The following is a 19,745-nucleotide window of genomic DNA, read 5'->3' on the forward strand; positions in this document are numbered from 1 at the left end:
TCTGGGCCCCTTGGACCAAGCATCACTGTTTCCACTTTACAGAGGGAAAACAGGGTTCAAAGGCAAAGTCACTAGAAGGTTGCCCACCCCACAATTGTTTACCGCTGTCTCCTTTAAGGAATGAGGCTAGAGGTATGGGGAGTGACTTGTGTTGTTTATTTTTTAGCCTTCTATATATACATATATATATTTTTTTGCAGCCAGCATGTAATTTAAAACATTTTTAAAATTAAAAGCATCAGTCTGTCTGCTAGGAGTAAAGCCGTGTAGAAATGTAGTGCCCAGAAGAGGCACAGAGAAGTCACAGACCCAGGTTCCATCCCCGAGGCCTGGACCCATCCCTTCCATCTCCACCACAACCCCAGAGTCATGGGGAGCCAAATGCATCCACGGAGATGCAGGTGCAGACCTCATCTGAAGAATAAAAACAGCTATCACACTGGGAGCTGGGGAAAATGGGTGACTGTCCCTCTGCTATGTCCAGGATGTTTTAAGAATTTAAAAAAGTAAATAAAGGGGCGCCCGGGTGGCTCAGTTGTTAAGCGTCTGCCTTCGGCTCAGGTCATGATCCCAGGGTCTTGGGATTGAGCCCCGCATCGGGTTCCCTGCTCCGCCGGAAGCCTGCTTCTCCCACTTCCCCTGCTTGTGTTCCCTCTCTCGCTGTGTCTCTCTCTGTCAAATAAATAAATAAAATCTTAAAAATAAAATAAAATAATAAAAAAGTAAATAAATACCATAAAAGTCCTCTCTGGCTAGGCCGAGGCCCTGTCTCCACAAGTTGGATGAGCCTGTCACAGAGGCCCTGCCCGGACAACCCCCCCCTGCCCCCCTCATTCCATCCTAATATGGGCCTGGCACGAGGAGTGTGTTCATGACCTTCCTGGTGCTCATCCCAGGGCCTCAGAGATTTCTCCTTTTGTGTAAGAGTTACTGGAACGTGGGATTGGCCCAAGAGGCCTGTGGATAAGTGTCCCTGAACCAGAGAGCTTGGACGGCAGCACGGGGCCGTGGCCCACGATCGGGAGAGTGGGTGGTGGTCAAGCCCCCTGAGCTTCTCCAGTTCCCTCTGGCGTCCGGGTCACTCTGCTACCCAAACAGAAAAACGGTCTTAGAAAAAAAACATGCTAAAAATATAGTAAGATAAATAAATACAACCGAATTTCTAGGTCTAGCAAATTGCACGCCAGGAGAGCCGAACAGAAGGTGTAACTCTGATCCCACAAGGAACCGCCAGAGGTCGGGACCCAGAAGAGAAGAAAACCACTGCAGTCGCACTTTTCCAGAAAGGGTAAGCCCGGCAATCATGGACTCATTAGCCCAACACTGACTGCCAAGCAGTTCTGGACAGATTATCCAGCAGTGATCTGAGAGTGCTCAGAAAAGGACGCAGTGACTAGAAATGCCATGGAGGGTCACTAGGAATGAAACCGCTACGCTTCTCCCTCTCTCCTTTACCAACAGGGCAACCGCGCCCTTTCCAGATACACCTCCCAGAGTTTCCGTAAGACCTGGGAGTTGATCTTCATCTCTTTTGGGCGACACTAGAAAACCGTGGACTCACGATATAATATTTCAGTAACACAGCTGACCAACACGGAGCACTTACTATGTGCCAGACGCTGTTCCAAGCACTTGGCATGTATTAAAATTCAATCCTCAAAACAAGTGCAGGAGGTGGGTGTTAATCCTTATCCTAATTGTAGACATGAGGAAAAGGAAGCACAGAACAGTTGGGTAACTTGCCGAGGTCACAGAGGAAGGATGGTGGAGCCAGATTTGAACGCACTTGTCTGGCTCCTGATCCCACTATGCGCAGCAGGTATCGAGCCTGGAGATCCCTGATTGATTAGCAGAGGAGCATGGAGCTGGGGGGTAAAAGCCCCAGATCCTACCAGGAGTGCCAATCAAGGTGCCCCGCCCCCGGCGTGCACATAAACCATGTGGGACCAATCATATGCTCTCCAAGGATCCTGCTGCGTCTGGGCACACTGGCTTAACTGCCCTGTTTCCTGTCCTTCCCTGGCATGGCAGTGTTGCTGTCTTTCCCATCTTTGATGCCCCCCAGCCCCTTATCAGATGGTCTCTTTTGGCCATGGATGGTTTCTGTTGTTTGCAACCAGAGAGCAGGCTTGAGGCAGGAGCTCATTGCTCTCCTCCCCACCGAGATCTGCTCCTAAGGGAGTGGGCCCTCCTTCACCGCACAGTTAGTTTACGATTCATGGGCGTGGATGGGTGCGGATGGGTGCAAAAAAACCAGAATCGGTGGAGGTCTCTAGTGGTAGGCCACAGGGCTCTGTCTATATCCTTTCCCATTGATCATCATTTTCACAGTTTGAATTTAGAACACGGAAGAACTGTGTTCTTCATAAAATTCGCAGCTGCCACGGTGGCGGAATCAATGTTTTGTGCAATGATTTAACAATGCTTTCAAGACTAGATGGCTGGTTGGGATCCAAGAGGATGACATCTAACCAGCATAAGGTAACGGTTTGCGTGTTTCCAATGAATCCATTGTGCAAGTAACATATAGCGGAGGGAGAGCTGGCTGGACAGTAGTTCGTGGGGAAAAGCTCTCACTGCAAATTCATTGAGTCACCAGAATAATGCAGCTGTTGAAAAGACAAATGCTTCCAGTAATGCAGGCTGCATTGTTAGAGATTGAGTGTCTAGAAAACTGGAAATGACAGTACCTTTCAACTTGGCACTTGTCAGTCCATTTACATAGAGCATGTCTCCAGGTCTGGTCTCAACACTTTAGTAGGAGGAACAATGACAACTACAGTGCATTCCAATAAAGGTGGCCCAGGTGTTGATCCCACTTGGGGAGCCAGGATCCCTGTGTGCCAGTAACTGCAGGGGAAGTCCAGAGAAGAAGCCCCACAGACACAATAGTAGGGGACCAGCTGTGAAAATCACAGAGATGTTTTAGCCAAAGCCCTTTGGGAGGCAAGTCAACAGAAAACAAAACATTATACAACAAAAACCATACTGGAGCCAACTCAGCAAAAATAGGACTTTAAGGAAATGGGTGCAGTTTAGGATGGCAACCTTGGGGACTGGAGCTGGGAGCTGGGAAGCTGGCAGGAACCAGGGCAGTCTGACTTTCTACCTTTCCTCTGCTGGCTCTCAATACAAAACAGCCTTCTCTGTTTCCTGGGGCACTATGGGAAAGCACATCCCACCCTTGGCATGGTGTGACACGCTAAACTGCTCAGGCATGGGATTGGTGGGGACAAGGAACGGAGGAGGGTGTGAGGAAGCCAGAAGCGGGCAGGAGGGGTGGGCAGGGGCCACATAGGCAGGGCAGAGTATTAAAGAATAATCCAACAAACACCTGGATGCCCACGGCCCATCTGTGAGCCAGAATATCACCAGGAGCAAGTACCGTTTGGGGCCCCCTGCGTCCCCTCCCTTCTCCTCATAGTTAACCACTCTGCTGATTTGGAAGTTTGTCATTCCCTGCTTTTCTTAAAGTTTCAGTGCATATGGATGTATGCCTGAGTAATGGAGGGCTGCCTTTGGCATGTCTTGATTTTTATATGATGGGATCGTGTCTAGAGCGTCTTTGGCCACGTTGCTTTTTGTTGAGCATGTTTGTGAGACGTTTGCATGTTGATATGCAGAGCTACGTTTTGTTCATTTCCCTGGCTGGGTAGCTGTCATTGACTATACAGTCATTTATTTCTACAGCTTTTTTTTTTTAAAGATTTTTTTTTTTTATTTATTTGACAGAGAGAGACACAGCGAGAGAGGGAACACAAGCAGGGGGAGTGGGAGAGGGAGAAGCAGGCTTCCCGCCGAGCAGGGAGCCCGATGCGGGGCTCGATCCCAGGACCCTGGGATCATGACCCGAGCCGAAGGCAGTCGCTTAACCAACTGAGCCACCCAGGCGCCCCTATTTCTACAGCTTTTGACTATTTGGATTGTTTGCCGCCTTTCGGAGCTAGTTGGCTGCGTCCCTGGAGTGGAATTGGAGGGATGTGGGCTGGGCCTGTCTCCCACCCTGTTAGTACAAGGCAGATTCTGACTCACCCAGGACTTTCCAATAGTGGGAGTTTCCTATGATGGGACAGGCTGTCCTGAGGGGTAGTGAGGTCCCATTCACAGGGCTGTGGGGTGTGTGTTGGCGGGGGGAGACGGGCTCATACCCCAACTTCTCCAAGCTATATTGAAAGAGTGTCTGGTGCAAGGAATGAGCTGAGGCTTTGGGGGTTATCGGACATAGGTTTGAATCTAAGCTTTACTATTTTCTTTATTTTTTTAAGATTTTATTTATTTGAGAGAGAGAAAATGAGCAAGGGGAGGGAGAGGGAGAAGCAGACTCCCAGCTGAGGAGAGGAGCCCCCCCGCCATGCGGGGCTCAATCCCAGGACCCTGGGATCATGACCTAAGCCGAAGGCAGACACTTAACCAACTGAGCCACCCAGGCGCCCCAGCTTTACTACTTTCTAGCTATATGAACTTGAGCAAGTAATTTCCCTCTCTGAATTTCCAGTTTCCTCTTTCAAGTGGCTGTGTACTCATGGCAGTTTGAGAGGGAACCAAGGGGCCTGGGAAGGCAGGTATTTTGAGAAAAAGAAGAGAGGCAAGGCTGGTCCCAGGACCGTGGGTCACCTTCAAGAGTAGGAAAGGCCAGCAAAAAACCCCCATCCCGGACAATCTGGGCTGGGAAGGAGAGAATGTGGCAGACTCCCTGAGAAGGAAGAGATAGTCAAGGGGACCCTTTTGGAGAGGTTAGAATCAGGGTCCCCCGATCCCATAGGCAGAACCTGGGCAGTGAAATACTTCTGCTGTCATGGTGACCGTGATCCACCACTCGCACCCTCCCTTCCCCCACCACGGACCACACCCTGCTACAGGTGCAGCCTCTGCCCAAACTCTCAGCCCCCGCTGGGCATGGAGTCAGACTGCCCCCCCGCACCAGTTTCTCTCTACATCGTGAGGTATCTCCGGGCTGCGGGCCACTTGGGTGAGCCTGACGAAGGGCATTCAGAGCTTCGTGTCTGGATTTTAGGCTTGTGGCTGTCACAGGCTCCTCCACTTCTTTGAGTGCTTATTGCACCCCAGGAGCCCTTGACGGCTCCATCTCACTGATTCCTTACAAGACAGACACTGTGAGCTTGCTCATTTTACAGTTGAGGAAACAAGGCACTGAGTGATCAGGTGACTTGCCCAATACGCAGAGCTGGTAGTTGGCAGAACTTGGGTTTAATCCAGACTGGTGGTTCTAAATGCCCCATCTCTGGGGCAGGAGCTCTGACTTAGTCTGGGGGATGGGCAAGGGAAGGCACCCTGGGGAAGTGATATTTGAGCTAGATCCCAAGGTAAGCATCAAGCCAAGAGGACGGGGAACCCCATATGCACAGGCCCAGGTGGGGAGTGAAGCTGGAGGGATGGGAAAAAGGGCCCTTGTAGTTGAGTTCAGGGAGCAAGGTGGGGGTGGGAGGGCAGGGCACAGGGATAGGATGTGGAGAGGTGGACAAGCTTTGGCTCCTGAGGCCCCTGGAATTCATGGTGGGTAGTTCCAGCCACAAACTCCAGTGTCAGGCAAAAAGGTTTTTATTTTATTTTATTACGTTATGTTAGTCATCATACATTACATCATTAGTTTTTGATGTAAGCAAAAAGGTTTTAATCCTGGGGGCTGGCTCAGTCAGTAAAGCATGTGACTCTTGATCTTGGGGCTGTGCATAGTTCAAGCCCCACATTGGGCATTGAGCTTACTTAAAAAAAGGGTGGCTCAGTTGGTTAAGTGTCTACCTTCAGCTCAGATCATGATCCCAGGGTCCTGGGATCGACCCTCACAGCTTTTCCCTCTCCCTCTGCCCCTCCTCCCTGCTTGTGCTCTCATGCTCTCTCTCCCTCTCTCCATCAAATAAATAAATAAAATCTTTTTTAGAAGTTTTTTTTTTTTTTTTTTTTTTTAAGAGAGAGCGTGCGAGCAGGGGGAGGGGCAGGCAGAGGGAGAGGGAGAGAATCTTAAGCAGGCCCCATGCCCAGCGTGGAGCCAGACATAGGGCCTCTCACGACCCTGAGATCATGACCTGAGCTGAAATCAAGAGCCACCCAGGCGCCCCCCCCCAAAATATTTTAACCCCAGCTCTACCTCTACCAGCTGAGTAGTCCCTGGGCCTGGTGGACAAGGTCTTTTCACAGGGCTCTGGGAGTGATGGGCTGGGCCAGGTTAGGTGGTTCTGGGCCCTCCAGGTAGAGCAGGAACAACCAACTGGCTGGGGAAATGCCAGATGGGGCATGGGCCTGGGGAGGGGGGCAGGGTTTGCTTGTGCAGAGGGAGGGGAGAGGGCCTGGGGAGCCAGACCATTTGGGGAGCTGTGTGCGCACCCATGTCTGGGGATGACGTGGTGGCCTTATAGGCCCAACTGAGATGGGTCTTTGAGGAGCCAACTCCGTGACCTGGGCCCTTCTGGAGTTAGGATGGGGGTGGGGCTGCCTCAAAGCCACCATTGTCGCCCCATCTCCCGCCTGACTGTCTGGGACCTAAAATAGAGCAAGAGCACAGTGGATCTCGTGAGAAGAGTCTGGCCAAGAGGTCTGGGGGGGAGGGGTGTGAGTCACGGCTGGGAACCCTTGAGTTTGAAGCTCCCAAAGCCCAGCTGCCCCACCCCCACCCCCAGGGAGCCTGGAATCCACTGGACAGTAGCAGGGAGGGTGTCTCTGTTCCATCCCTGTCCCATTGTGGGGAAGGGACTGGGCCCTGGCCCCAGCTCCGCCATAGAGGTGCTGGATGACTGGGCCAAATCTGCCCCCTCAGAACCTCAGTTTCCCAGATGTACCAGGAGTTAGGGACCTAGGCATCTGCTTGAAGGCCCCTGGAATTCATGGCAGATGGTCCTAATACAGGCCCACAAAGTCAGACAGACATGGGCTAAGTCCCAGCTCCTTTCCTATTGCCTGAGTGACCTTGGGCAAGTCCCCCCACCTTGTAGGGCTTCCGTTCCCTCATCTGTAAAATGAACATTGAAACCAAGTCCTATTCTTGCCTGGTTTCAGCTTCAACTATCCAACAAGGAACCGGACAGCTCCTGGGGCCTCCTCCCACCACCTCCACATCCTCCACATTCTCAGATGCCACATTTTGTGCTGCCAAGATGTTAACAAGTGACCCCACTTTCTAATGCCCTGTGCTTTACACACACTACCTCTGGTTCCCCCACATTCTGCAGGGCAGAGCTGGGTATCAGTTCCAGCCCCCTCCATGGGAGCTGTTCAGCCTCAGGGCTGGGCACTCCAGGAGGAAAGAGGTCTTGGCACCAGGGTGGGCTCTCCTGGGGCACCTACCATGTGCCAGGCCTTGCTCTTGGCTCAAGCCTGAAGCCCCGGGGGGGGGGGGCAGGGATGAACCACCCCATTGTGCACATGGGGAAACTGGCTCCTCTCAAAGGGGTCTGGGAGCTCCGCAAACCGCTCGCCTCCGTGCGCGGGTTGGGGCAGGCGCGGTGTGTGGGGCTGGGGTGCCCTCTAGCGGCCGCCGTGGTCCGGCTCGCGGCTGCTGGGCGAGGAAGTCCCTAATTCGGGCCGCGGGTGGTTCTGCCCGCCGCGGCCCCACCTCCCAGGAGCTGAGAACCATCTCTCCCAACCTGTCCTCTTGGCTTCCCAGAGACCCTACGGCGGCTGCGCGCCCCGCCCCGATTGCCATGGAGACCGCTTGTACACAACTTCCTCCATCCCCTCTACCCTGTCCCAAGTGAGGGCCCTCGGGCCGAACCAGCGCCCGCCTAGGAGACGGCCCACGGGGCCGGGCGGCCTGGGGCCCATGAATAGCGGGGCCCCAGGGCCGCTGGCCGTGGGGAGAGTGAAATTCTTCGGCCGGCACCGCGGGGAGGTGAGGTCCAGTAGGGCTCTGCCGACTCTAGTCTCCTGGCTTTGAGTCCAGAGTGGTTCCTGATTCTGCCTGGTATTCTCTGGCCCCCAGCTCCAGAATGGGCTACAGATTCTAAGCTCTGGTTCTAGAGGGCTCAAACTCCTGGTTGACTCCAGTGTTCTTTTGACCTTGGCTTTAAAGTGAACTCAGGGCTTAGAGTAGATCTTGAACTCCTAGTTCTAGGCTTCAGCTCTAGAATGGGCTCTTGGCTCTGGGGTGCCAGGCTCTTCTAGAGAAGGCTCCAGGCTCTACCTTCAGTGAAGGCCCTGGGCTTCAGGCTCAGGTTTTACAGGATTCCAGAGAGGGCTCCAAGTTCTTGCCTCGGACTACAAGAGTGGTTCTTGCATTCTGGGCTCTGGTTGTAGAGACAGGCTTGAAGTCCAAGCTCCCTCCCGGGGTTCCTGGGGCAGTGTTTAGGGCTAGTCCTGGAGTCTGGGGTCAGGGATGAGCAGACAGGTGTTTCTTGCCCCAGGATGGAACTACTTTTGTGCTCTCCTTCCAGGTCAACTCCTCCTCCTTCTCTCCGGATGGCCAGAGGCTGCTGACAGCCTCTGAGGATGGCTGTGTTTATGGCTGGGAGACCCAGAGCGGGCGGCTGCTGTGGAGGCTGACTGGCCATGCAGGTGGGGCTCCTCAGGCTGGATGTGGACACGGAGGCCTGTGGTTCTGTCTGGCATTCTGCAGAGCCTATCACAGTGACCTCTGACATCTGAGCTGGGCATCCGGACAAGACAGCCTGGGCAGGGCTGGAGCAGGAGGGCAAGGACACAGGACTTGGTCCCTGGGGCCTTTGACTCCGACAGACCTGGACTCAGATCCTACTACTTTGTTTTTTGTTGTTGTTTTTAATTTTTTAAATAATCTCTATACCCAACATGGGGCTCGAGCTCATGACCCTGAGATCAAGAGTAGCATGCTCTACTGATGGAGCCAGCCGGGTGCCCCAATCCTACTACTGTTTTAAAAATTGTTTAAAAATATACATATTACCATTTTAAATGCACAGTTCAGTAGTGTTAGGTATGTTCATTATGCAACTTGTCTCCAGAACTCTTCATCTTGCAAAACGTAAACTCTATACCCATTAAACTCCCCATTCCTCCCTTGCCCCAGCCCCTGGCAACCACCATTCTTTCTGTCTCAATGAATTTAAGTACCTTGTCTAAGTAGAATCATACAGTATTCCTTTTTGTGACTTGCTTATTTCACTTAGCATAATGTCCCTTAAGGTTCATCTATGTTTAACCACTTTTTTGACTGTGATCATAAGTCATGTCACCTGAGCCTCTATTTCCCTTCTCTTTAGAATAGGGATAGTTAGGGATAGTTGCTACCCTATGGGACGAGATAAGGCAAGCCAAGGGCCTAGCACCCAGTAAGGACTCAGTAGATGTAACTACTATAATTGAGACAAAATTTTGGTAATCACAGGGCAGATTGACCAATGCTATTAATACAGGAAGTCCAGCGCTGGGACTCTGAACCCAGGGTGGGCTCTCAAAAAGTTTCTGGGAGGCGCCTGCATTCACTTTTGGTACTGATTTTACAAATGGGCAAATCAGGGTTGGGTGTTCTAGGCCAAGCCACGGAAGCTCGGCTTGTCAGGTGGCTGGAAGGTTGGAAGGGAGTGAGGAGAGGGAAGGGAGGTGCTAAGGCTGGAGAAATTAGCAGGGGCCAGTCAGCAAGGGCCAGAAGGGGAGGGCAGCACCCTGTTCCCTGACCACGGCTGCTTCTCCAGGCCCCGTGAAGTTCTGCCGCTTCTCCCCTGATGGCCGCCTTTTTGCCACCACCTCCCATGACTGTACCATCCGGCTGTGGGATGTAGCAGAAGCTAAGTGTCTGAGTGTCCTCAAGGGTGAGTAAGCAGGATGGGACGGGAGCCAAGCAGCCAGACCGCGCTGTGTCCCCTTCCACCTTGCCCCGCCTCCAACCCGGTCTCTGCAGGTCACCAGCGGAGTGTGGAGACGGTCAGCTTCAGCCCTGACGGAAAGCAGCTGGCATCGGGTGGCTGGGACAGGCGGGTGATGCTCTGGGAGGTGCAGGTGTGTGGAAGGGTGGCCAGAGCGGGACCTGGGACCCGGAGGAGACACACCCCACCCCAGACAGTGGCCCAGAAAGGTCGTTCCATCTTCCCCATGGCCCACGCCCACAGCTGGCAATCCATCTGCCCATGAGGTCCCCCCAGCCTGGACTGTCCCCTCCCGTCAAGGCCCCTGGCATCTCCCCAGACCATGTCACCACATTACCCAGGCAGCCCTCAAGGAGGGCCTTATGTGACCCATCTGAGGCCTAGAATCCGGCGCCGCAAGACTTCTGGGCTGCCCTCCAAATCCAAAGCTCAGGGCTCTCTCCTGCAGTCTGGGCAGATGCTGCGCCACTTGGGAGGGCACCGAGACTCCATCCAGAGCAGTGACTTCGCACCCAGCTCAGACTCCCTGGTGAGCCACACCACCTCTGCCCAGCCCTACCTCAAGGAACCCGGAGCCCACACCCACTTTCCCGCTTGGGGCTGAGCCGTGGTTAGGGTTCCAGACCTTGACTGGGTGACTGCTCTTCTGAGCCTGTCCCCTCATCTGTAAGCTGGGAAATTCAGCAGGGTTCAGAATGCCTGCTTTCTCGGAGTCTGGAACCACAATGGTGGGCATGGGCTGGCTGGTTCATGCTCACAGCAGACGTCTGCAGGCCACTGGCTCCTGGGACTCCACTATCTGCATCTGGGACCTCCGGATGGGGACCCCAGTGACCTTCCACCAAGAGCTGGAGGGCCACAGTGGCAACATCAGCTGCCTGTGCTACTCGGCATCTGGCCTCCTGGTGAGCTGGGTTGCCCTGGGTTCTAGGCTGGCCCCCTCTGGCTCCAGACCCATGGGCTTAGAGCTGTCTGCTGTCCAGGCTTCTGGCTCCTGGGATAAGACTATCCACATCTGGAAGCCCTCTACCAGAAGCCTGCTTGTTCAGCTCAAGGGCCATGTTACCTGGGTGAAGAGCATCGCTTTCTCCCCTGATGGGTCACAGCTGGCCAGCGCTGGCTACTCCCACATGGTAAGCCCACCCCACCAGGCCCATCCTCCTGGCGAACTCCTATCCCCACATCTTCCTTTAGCAGAGCCCTCTGCAGTCTAGAAATGTCCACATCCTATTTGCCCTAAATAGGAGGGTGTCACGGGCAGAACCCAGGTGCCAACCACTTCTGTAACTAGTGCCTGGCACTAAGCTCTGTGCTGGCCCAAGTGCTTGTGGCATTGACTTTTTTTTTTAATTTTTATTTTGTAAAGATTTTGAGAGCATGCACACGAGAACATGAGCTAATGGGAAGGGGCAGAGGGAGAAGCAGACTCCCCACTGAGCAGGAAGCCCAATGTGGGGCTCAATCCCAGGATCCCGGGACCATGACCTAAGCCAAGGGCTGACGTTTTAACACACCGAGCCACCCAGGTGCCTCCTTTTTTTCGAGTGTGCGCGTGGGAGCAGGGAGGGGAGAAAGGCAGAGAGAGAAAATCTCAAGCAGACTCCCAGCTCAGTTCAATGCAGGGCTCGAACTCATGACCCTGAGCCCAAACCAAGAATCAGAGGCTTAACCAACTGCACCACCCAGGTGCCCCTGGCATTATTATTTTTTTTTTAAAAAGATTTATTTATTTGAGAGAGCGAGAATGAGAGAGAGAGAGTACATGAGAGGGGGGAGGGTCAGAGGGAGAAGCAGACCCCCCGCTGAGCAGGGAGCCCGATGCGGGACTCGATCCCGGGACTCCAGGATCATGACCTGAGCCGAAGGCAGTCGCTTAACCAACTGAGCCACCCAGGCGCCCCGGCATTGACATTTTTAAGACTCACCATAGCTTCAGGGAAAAGGCAATTGCACTACACTGAGTTTTTGCATCAGATATTCTGCTGAGCATGTTAAATATACTTCACGGACAACAAAACCCAGGCCAAGGGGTTAAGAGGTTGGCTAGGACTCACCCCAAAGTGATTTTAAGGATGCCAGACTTGTGGGGTGAGGTCTCCCCACCCGTCTGCTTGTTTTATTTCCAGGTCAAAGTCTGGGACTGCAACACAGGAAAATGCATTCAGACCCTGAAGGTAAGGCCTGTGGGCATAGTAAAAGGTCTGCCAGGGGAGGCTGGGGGCAGGCAGGACATGCACCCCGAAAGTGAAATGCTTTCGGCAGGGAGTCCTGGATGTGGCCCATGCCTGTGCCTTCACCCCAGATGGGAAACTCTTAGTGTCTGGAGCTGCTGACCAGGCAAGATGCCAAGTCCACTGCTCGATCAAATCACCCAGAGCCTCTCGGATATAACATCACAATGGTTCTCAGATCTCAAGCCCGTCTCTCCCTGCCCAGGGCCCATGCAACCTGGCGGAATGAACTCATGAAAGGACAGTGAGGGCACTTCCACATCACAGCCCCCAAACCAACCACAACAGAGCACCCACCAGATCCCCGTGGCCAGGACTGTCACGGCCCCCCACCAGGGCACAGCAGCCCACCTCTCCAGCTGGGTCAGTCGAAACGCCCGCAAACACAAAGCAACACCAGCCAGTTTGTCTGTGTTTTATTGACGCCAGTGCTCAGGCTTTGACTGCATACTTCCGCAGCGGGTACAGCCGCTCCTTCCGCTGCTGCTTCTTGGTCTTCAGGTTCTCCTCGTGCTTGTTCAGCCGGCGGCGCATGGCACGTGTCTTCTTGGGTCGCAGATCCAGGGGCTTGTACTTCTTACCCTGGGTGATGGGAGAGCAGGCAAGTCTGAGCAGCAGGGTTTAGGAGCGACTGTGGCAGCAAAGGAAGCCCCAGAGGCTGGAACCGAGCTGCTGGGGGGCATGGGGAGGATGCCGGAAGCGACTGAAGGAGGCCACGGGGGTGCGCAGGTTACTCTGTAGACCTGAGTGTGAGGAGACGTAGTACACCCAGCCCAGCAGGGGACTGAGGCCCTGTCGGGGGAGCTGTCCTAGTGATGAATCAGGCCTGGTCCCTGCTCAAGGAGCCCCCAGCCCAGTGCGAAAGACTGAACAAGCTAACAAGTGGCCCATCGCTGGTGGGAGGAAAGAGATTACGAAAGCTTCACCTAATGACTGGCAATAGCCTGGAAAGCAAGCAACTTGGTGAACACCACTTCCAAGGGGGAGAAAACAATGTACAAAAAAGCCCCGAAGGATGGCAGCTCAGGTGCTTTCTGGAAACTGCCAACAGCTCAGAGAGGGAGGCACAGGACTGGGGTGAGCTAAGTGGGGTAACAGCGTCAGGGCAGAGAGCTGCCGAAACCAGCCGTGCAGATGGGAGTAAGCGCTAAGGTGGGGGCTCGGAAGCACGAGTCTTCGCCCACCCACATCCCGGTTACCCACAGCACAGGCCAGCCAGGGCCTCGTCCGTTTCAGGCCAACTAAGCGCTCAGAGCTCGGCTGTCGGCCGGATGAGGCACTAGCCACACACGCGGTCGCCACTAAAAACCCAGGCCTTCAGCCACCACAGCCACATGCGGCCCGAAGTCACTGTACTGGACGGTGCAGGCAGAGCACTTCGAGCACTAGAGAAAGTCTATCGGACAGAACGACCACAGGGCAGAGGCCTCACCTTCGCGGCCCTGACTCATTGGTGCCTGGCAGGGGCTGTACTCACTGGAAGACAATTCTTCCTGACGACCACCTCTATGGTCCCCCCAGAGCCTGATCAAAGAGTTTCAAGCCCAATTCTCAGAAAGACGCTCCCACACACAAATGTACACACATCCAGGGATGGCTGCACCCCCCACCCAACAGTACATGCTAGTGTCCCCTGGGGCAGCCAGCCCAGGCCCACCATGATGGCTTTTTTGACAGGTCAAAGCCTCCAGCTATTCAAACACTAACTGGGATGTTGATGTGAAGTCGTTTTGCGATATACTCAAAGCCCCTCATCAATTGACTTTAAGAGATTATCTCTTACTGGTTCTGCTTCACTACTTAAGCCCTGATAACACCAGTATTAAGGATAAGAACAAAAATTGTCGTAAAAATCCTAGGCCAAGGGGCCAGACACCTGTGGAAATCTCCCAGGAGCACTCAATCCACCCCTCCCCAAGGCATGGTTTGGAACGTAGACCCAATCACTCCATTTACTGGTGACTCTGGACAATTTAACCACTCTACACCCTGAGGTTCCCATCTGCAAAATGAGAGTATCAGGTGCTTGAAAGTGACTGACATAGTGCTGGTAAGACAACTAAAACACTTAAAGTTAATCCTCACAGATGGCCCAAATTCGCTCAGCTGGTGAGGATGAATTCAAAACCCAGGGCTCCAGCCAGACTCTCACCACACTGTTGATTTCCAAAATGTATCAATCTGAGTGGTTTTATCTGTAAGCTAAAAAGCTAGCCATAATACATGTTTTTAATGGAAATGAAGAATTTAGGAAAGATGACTCCAAACACACATGTTTCATATAAGGCTATTAAATATGCAAAACCTCTGAAGAGTTTAAAATGTGAAAGCTGTACAGCATTTAAAATTACACTTAAAATCATTCTTTGTTTTCATAAAAAAAAGTTTATATTGATTCCTACAATAAAACCTCAGTGATTAATATTTTCAACTATTAAGGTATCAGTTATGATTAAGAAATTAAGTATTTATTAAAGGAACCTTGCAATAAGCTTTCTACATACCACATCATCTTTGCTTTCATTCTTAAAGACAACTGCAGCCCTGAGGAAATGCAGTCTGCGTGCCATGCTAGTGGTAAGATGCTGGTTAAGAAGCAAACCCACCTACAAGTTGGGAAGGCTCTGTAAAGCCCAGTCCCATGCACCCCAGCAGCTCTTTATACTATCCTTCTGGCCAAGGGAGGGCTGGAACTTTGCTCCCTGTAGCCAAGCATCCTAACTCCCCCAGCCCAGGCTCACCTTGTAGAATTTCCTGAGGTTCTCTTTCTGCGTCTGGTTGATGACTGTGAGAACACGGGCGATGGATTTGCGAACAACTCGGCTGCAAAACAGACAGCCATCAGTGAAGGTGGTGGAGCCCTACAATGCTGCCACCCCCTCAAAGGCATCTTACTCAGGACCTGACCCAGATGTTATAAGGCAGGGGTATTCCCCACCAGCTCATCCATATTCACCCAAGGCGGATACCTAACCCAGTCGAGGAGGCAAGTGTTTTGGGGGTAAGGCCCAAAGACTCTAGGAGGTGGGCATCTCACAAGTAGGGACAGGGAAGGGCTCCTGAGAAGCTGAGCAGAAGTGGAGGGTAGATTAGGAAAGATCTTCCATCCCATAGCCTCAGAGCTGTGGAAGACCTAACCAATGCCAACCTGAATGAGCGGACTGTGGGAAATCATGCCTCAAGCTGGGCAACCAAATTAAGGAGTCACAGGAGGGGTCACTTGGGAGGGAGAAACAAGACGTTTGAGAAGTAGAAAGGCAATGGGGGGAAAGGATAAACCTAGGAACAGGCTGGGAATAAGTGATTTGAGTCATGTTGAATAGCAGGCATGGTGGGGGAAGAGCTGGTAAACACGGTCTTGAGGATTCGGCATGCAACTTGTGTGTTCCCCAACTCATCCAACCCCCACCCCGCAACAGAGGTCGGTTGTTGGGGGCCCATTTTAGAGAAGAGCAAAACAAAACAAAACTTCTGGGTGGTGAGTCAGCACACCCATTAGGTAGGATGTGGCAAAAGAGGAACGTGTGCCCAGTTCAATGGACTCCAAACCCATGTCCCCTGCACAAGTCCTGACGCTCGATGCATGTAAATCAGTAAGTTAAGTACAACTCAAGTGAGGGGTGGGCGAAAGGCACCCACCTACCAAGTGAGGGGAAAAAAAATCAAGCGCTGGTGGGAGGTAGTAAAAAAGGGTCCAGTTAGACTTTTCAAGGCAGTGTGAAAAAGGGTCTTGAGGGACAACCCGTTCTTTCTCTGGTCAGAGAGAAGCTGAGCAAGGGCACTCGAGGCAAAAGGACAAAATGGTCCAAGGCGGACAAGAGGAAAATCACACAGGGGGTGTCCCATGCGGCTGGGTGCAAGTACGGGGAGCCCAGGGAAGCTGGGTCAGGACGCGCATGACACTCCAACCCACGGGTCCGTTACATGATCACTTAACCCAACGCTTCCTTCAGCCAACTTCGAAAACCCACAAATGCTTCCGAAGCACAGGTGTCCCCCACACCAGAGAACCGGGGTTCGGCCGCCCCTCACTCACATCTTGGAGAGCTTGGAAGCCGCGCCGCCTGTCACTTTGGCGACGCGCAGCTGGGACAGCTCCACCTTCAGGTCTTCCAGCTGTTTAAGCAGCTCCTCTTTCTTCTTGCCGCGAAGGTCTCGAGCCTTAATCTTGGCCTGAGCGCAAGCACAGGTCGGGGTCAAACAGCCGGCAGGGCTGCCTCCCCCCGCCCAGCGGCCATCCTCCCCTCCACCCGCGGCGTGGCCAGCCCCAGGAGGGCGCGCTGGGGGCCCAGCTTTCCTCGCCTAGGCCGTGCCTGGGGCAGGGTAACCGAGGCCCCGGCGGGCCCGCCTTCTTCCAGGTCCGCCACGAGGCTGAGCCGCTACCCCCATTCCGCAGACGGGAAGACGGAGGCGCCGGCAGCGCGGGCTCAGCTCTCCGGGCCCAAACCAGCAGGGGAGAGGGCGGGAGACCTGCGGTGGCGGCGCGAGGCCACTCCGCACGGCGCCTTACAGGCCCGACTGGCAGATGGGACCCCAGCGCTCACCTCGAGCTCCCCACCCCTGGCCCCGAGCCCCACAGCGCGCGGATGGCACCCGATTCCAGCTCCCTCACCATGTCTGCACAATCCGCCGCTGCCGCCGCCGGAAAGAGGCCAAGGAAAGAGAAAAGGGGCGGGGCTGACCTCCGCAACTACTGCCGGGTGGCGGCGGGCGCGGCCAATGGCCCCGCGGCGAGGGAGCCCTAGCTCCGCCCCTGACACCCCACCCCCTCGCCTGGGGAGCGCCGTGGTTCGGCCCGTCTAGCCCCGCCCGGAGAAGCTGCGCACCTGCGATTGCTCTGGTGGGCCTCGTCTCCTGAGCAGAGCATTTGGGGAAACCGAGGCCCGGGGTGACCGGCAGCTTACCGGAGATGGCACAGTGAGGACTCGAATTCGTCCATCCTGTCATTTACTCGTTCATTCATTCATTCGGTAGACCTTGCAGGATGCCCAGTCCGCTGCTCTGAGCTGCGCGCCAGTGTCCTGGGGGTGGAAGGGCTGAGGGCTGAGGGTTTTCAGAGATGAATTAACACGGCTTCTACCTTGGAAGACCTTAAAATCCGAACTGGCGGGGAGAGGCAGGATCCGACAGCTATACTCCCTACTCCATAAACCGTTCTAGTGGAGGCAGCATGGGACAGGGGAAAGAGCATTCAGGGCCTTTTTTTAGTGAATCCCTTCCGATTTCAAATTCCTGCTCCGTTGCCTCGAGCTCGCTGAGACTCCTGGCAGATCCCCTCCCCTCTCTGAGTCTCAGTTTTCTCACCTGTGAAATAGGTATTTTTGAGGATTAGGACCATGGAAAACTCTTAGCACAAGATCTAATGTGTAACAGTCCCTCAAAATATCATTGGTATTAATGTACCAGTGAAATGAACACTTGAGTTGGGTCCTGAAAGTTAAAGAATTCACAAAGCAGGGAAGGTGCTCAGGCTTTCTGACTGGGCAGTTTCATTGTTGCCTCAACCAGCAAGCACGGATCACTCTAGTGTCTCTCCATTGCCGTTAATAAAGATGCTCCAACACCTCTTAGAGCACTAGTTAAAGCCAGGTTGCCCCATTGTTGCTGTCAGGCTCGAGGAAGCCTTCTTCCATTCCTTTATGGGGTTCTATGAATGGGCTTTAGCTTTGGACTAAATTGGGATACTACCTCCCTTTTGTCCCAAGCTTTCTGTTTTTGTTTTGTTGTCATTTATTTATTTTTAGTAATCTCTACATCCATCACAGGACGTGAACTCACAACCCTGAGATCAAGAGTAGTGCTCTTCTGACTGAGCCAGCCAAGTGCCCCATGTCCCAAGTGCAATCCTCTCTTTAGCCCCAAATATACTGAGTTAAATGTTAAATGTTAAAGTGTCTGTCTCTACAGCCAGCCTGGAAGTCAACCATGGCTGACACCTGATTTGGTTTACCTAGCCTCCAGGCCCAACACATGGATGCTTGTTGGATGAATGAATTAATGGGCCTTGCCACAGACCACGGTGAGGCAGGCTTCCAAGAAGTGGATGGGTATGGGGAAGAGAGCAGACAGAGGGCAATCTTGGCATGGATTAGTCTTAAAAGGAAGTTGAATGGTGCACAGGGACTTTGCTGTCATATTTTCCAAATGCTTATAGTTCTTTTAGAGCTAATGATTGTGCACATCTTTCTGACCTTGGAAGTTATCTGTTGCTCCCGTTTCTCTTACAACGCCACTTCCAACACACCAGTAAATTCTGCAGCCTCTACTTTCAAAATGACCCAACATCTTCCCACCACTCTTAATGGCAACTGCCTGGCCTAAGCTACCACGGTCTGTCACCTAAACTGTTGGTGTCACCTTTTATTTTTTTAAAGATTTTATTTATTTATTTTTCAGAGAGAGAGAGAGAGAGCACAAGCAGGGGGAGAGGCAGGCAGAGGGAGAAGCAGGCTCCCCGCTGAGCAAGGAGCCCGATGTGGGACTCGATCCCAGGACCCTGGGATCATGACCCAAGCCGAAGGCAGCTGCTTAACCGACTGAGCCACCCAGGTGTCCCCTTTTAAATCACCTCTCTACTACTGGCTCTTATTCCCATGTATTTTCAAGACAGCTGTTAAAGGGACCCTTTTCAAACTTAAGTTAGCTCATGTCACTGCCCAGAATTTCCAGTGTTGTCCCATGAGGTAGACCACATCCTTTCCTCAGCCTACAAAACTTTACAGCATCCCCTCTACCCCCCCACTTCCATCTCACCTCTTCCCACCCTTGCAGTCCAGCATGACCTTTCTGTTTCTGGAATATACCAAGTCGGCCCTGTCTCTGGGCCTTTGCTTGGCTCCCTCCTTCACTTCTTTCAGGCCCCTGATCAGTGTCACCTCCTCAGGGACATCTCTCTTGACCACTTTATCTAAGGTACTGCCAGGCACTGTGTGGTTTTATACCCTCAGCATGCAGTCATCCCTGACAAAGACATAGACTTTTAAAATTCTGCCTCCATGACTGGGAGATCCACAGTCATAAGCAGGGCCATTATTTCATTCACCCAAACAGGCCATTTCTTTACTTGTAAAATGGGCATTTCTGGTTTAAAGTTCCTTCTGACCAGGAAGTTCTGGAGATATGAATTTCTGCTGTCTTGTGGACTGCCTCGGTCACAAAGATTTCTTTCAAGAAATGGAGCTGAAAGGCAGGTGGGCTTTGCCTGTTTCCAGGACCCCTGAGACTTTTATTCAGCACCTATTTCCCAGCGTAAGAGTCTGTATCTTTAGCACCCAAGATTAGATAGCATCATAATCTGGCAATAATTTTTTTATCTGTAGACACAATTCAATGAGAAGTATTTGAGACAATAAAAAAGAGTCATATTTCATTAACTATTGGCCTTTATTAAAGGCCAAAGTACAACTGGGGGCACCTGGCTGGCTCTGTCAGTAGACCATGTGGCTCTTGATCTTGGGGTTCTAAGTTCCAGCCCCAGGTTGGGGGTAGATTACTTAAAAACAAAAAATATTTAAACAAAAAGTACAATTATATGAAAACAAAGGCCCAATTTAATCTAAGGTTAAGGCCTATTAACAGAATCCCTCAAGCAACTGCCCAGGCACTCAATTTTGGCACCAGAGTCGTCCTTGACTCTGCCCTTAGTCCCCCCACTCTCATCTTTCCCCATCTCATACTCTGGGGATTCGGCTTCCCACCAGGATATGCCTCTCCAGCCAGAACT

At 52.8% G+C, this 19,745-nt stretch overlaps 2 protein-coding genes across 2 annotated transcripts; one reads left to right on the forward strand and one right to left on the reverse strand.

Annotated features, from left to right (window-relative positions):
- Positions 1–7,357: 7,357 nt before the first annotated feature.
- WDR38 (WD repeat domain 38) lies at positions 7,358–12,319 on the forward strand. Its single transcript, XM_006744214.3, has 9 exons — positions 7,358–7,843; positions 8,385–8,505; positions 9,621–9,737; positions 9,827–9,924; positions 10,240–10,320; positions 10,565–10,696; positions 10,775–10,924; positions 11,918–11,965; positions 12,054–12,319. The coding sequence occupies exons 1-9, from the start codon at positions 7,775–7,777 to the stop codon at positions 12,180–12,182; spliced, it is 945 nt and encodes a 314-aa protein (XP_006744277.2). The 5' UTR covers positions 7,358–7,774; the 3' UTR covers positions 12,183–12,319.
- Positions 12,320–12,425: 106 nt separating this feature from the next.
- RPL35 (ribosomal protein L35) lies at positions 12,426–16,747 on the reverse strand. The gene is made up of 4 exons (XM_006744209.3): positions 16,635–16,747; positions 16,059–16,195; positions 14,764–14,845; positions 12,426–12,604 (listed from the first exon to the last, which is right to left on the reverse strand). The coding sequence occupies exons 1-4, from the start codon at positions 16,635–16,637 to the stop codon at positions 12,455–12,457; spliced, it is 372 nt and encodes a 123-aa protein (XP_006744272.1). The 5' UTR covers positions 16,638–16,747; the 3' UTR covers positions 12,426–12,454.
- Between the last annotated feature and the right edge of the window lie 2,998 nt (positions 16,748–19,745).

Source organism: Leptonychotes weddellii, chromosome 14 (genome assembly GCF_054177405.1).
Source record: "Leptonychotes weddellii isolate Sample4059 chromosome 14, ASM5417740v2, whole genome shotgun sequence".
Taxonomy (NCBI): domain Eukaryota; kingdom Metazoa; phylum Chordata; class Mammalia; order Carnivora; family Phocidae; genus Leptonychotes; species Leptonychotes weddellii.

Excerpts from the sequence above, each read along its gene's own strand:
- WDR38 (XM_006744214.3), top strand. The coding sequence starts at position 7,775 with ATGAATAGCGGGGCCCCAGGGCCGCTGGCCGTGGGGAGAGTGAAATTC. Across the intron at positions 7,844-8,384 it reads TCGGCCGGCACCGCGGGGAG|GTCAACTCCTCCTCCTTCTC; the intron begins GTGAGGTCCAGT and ends CTCTCCTTCCAG. Across the intron at positions 11,966-12,053 it reads AATGCATTCAGACCCTGAAG|GGAGTCCTGGATGTGGCCCA; the intron begins GTAAGGCCTGTG and ends TGCTTTCGGCAG.
- RPL35 (XM_006744209.3), bottom strand. Across the intron at positions 14,846-16,058 it reads GCTTCCAAGCTCTCCAAGAT|CCGAGTTGTTCGCAAATCCA; the intron begins GTGAGTGAGGGG and ends TCTGTTTTGCAG. Across the intron at positions 12,605-14,763 it reads ACCTCAGGAAATTCTACAAG|GGTAAGAAGTACAAGCCCCT; the intron begins GTGAGCCTGGGC and ends CCCATCACCCAG.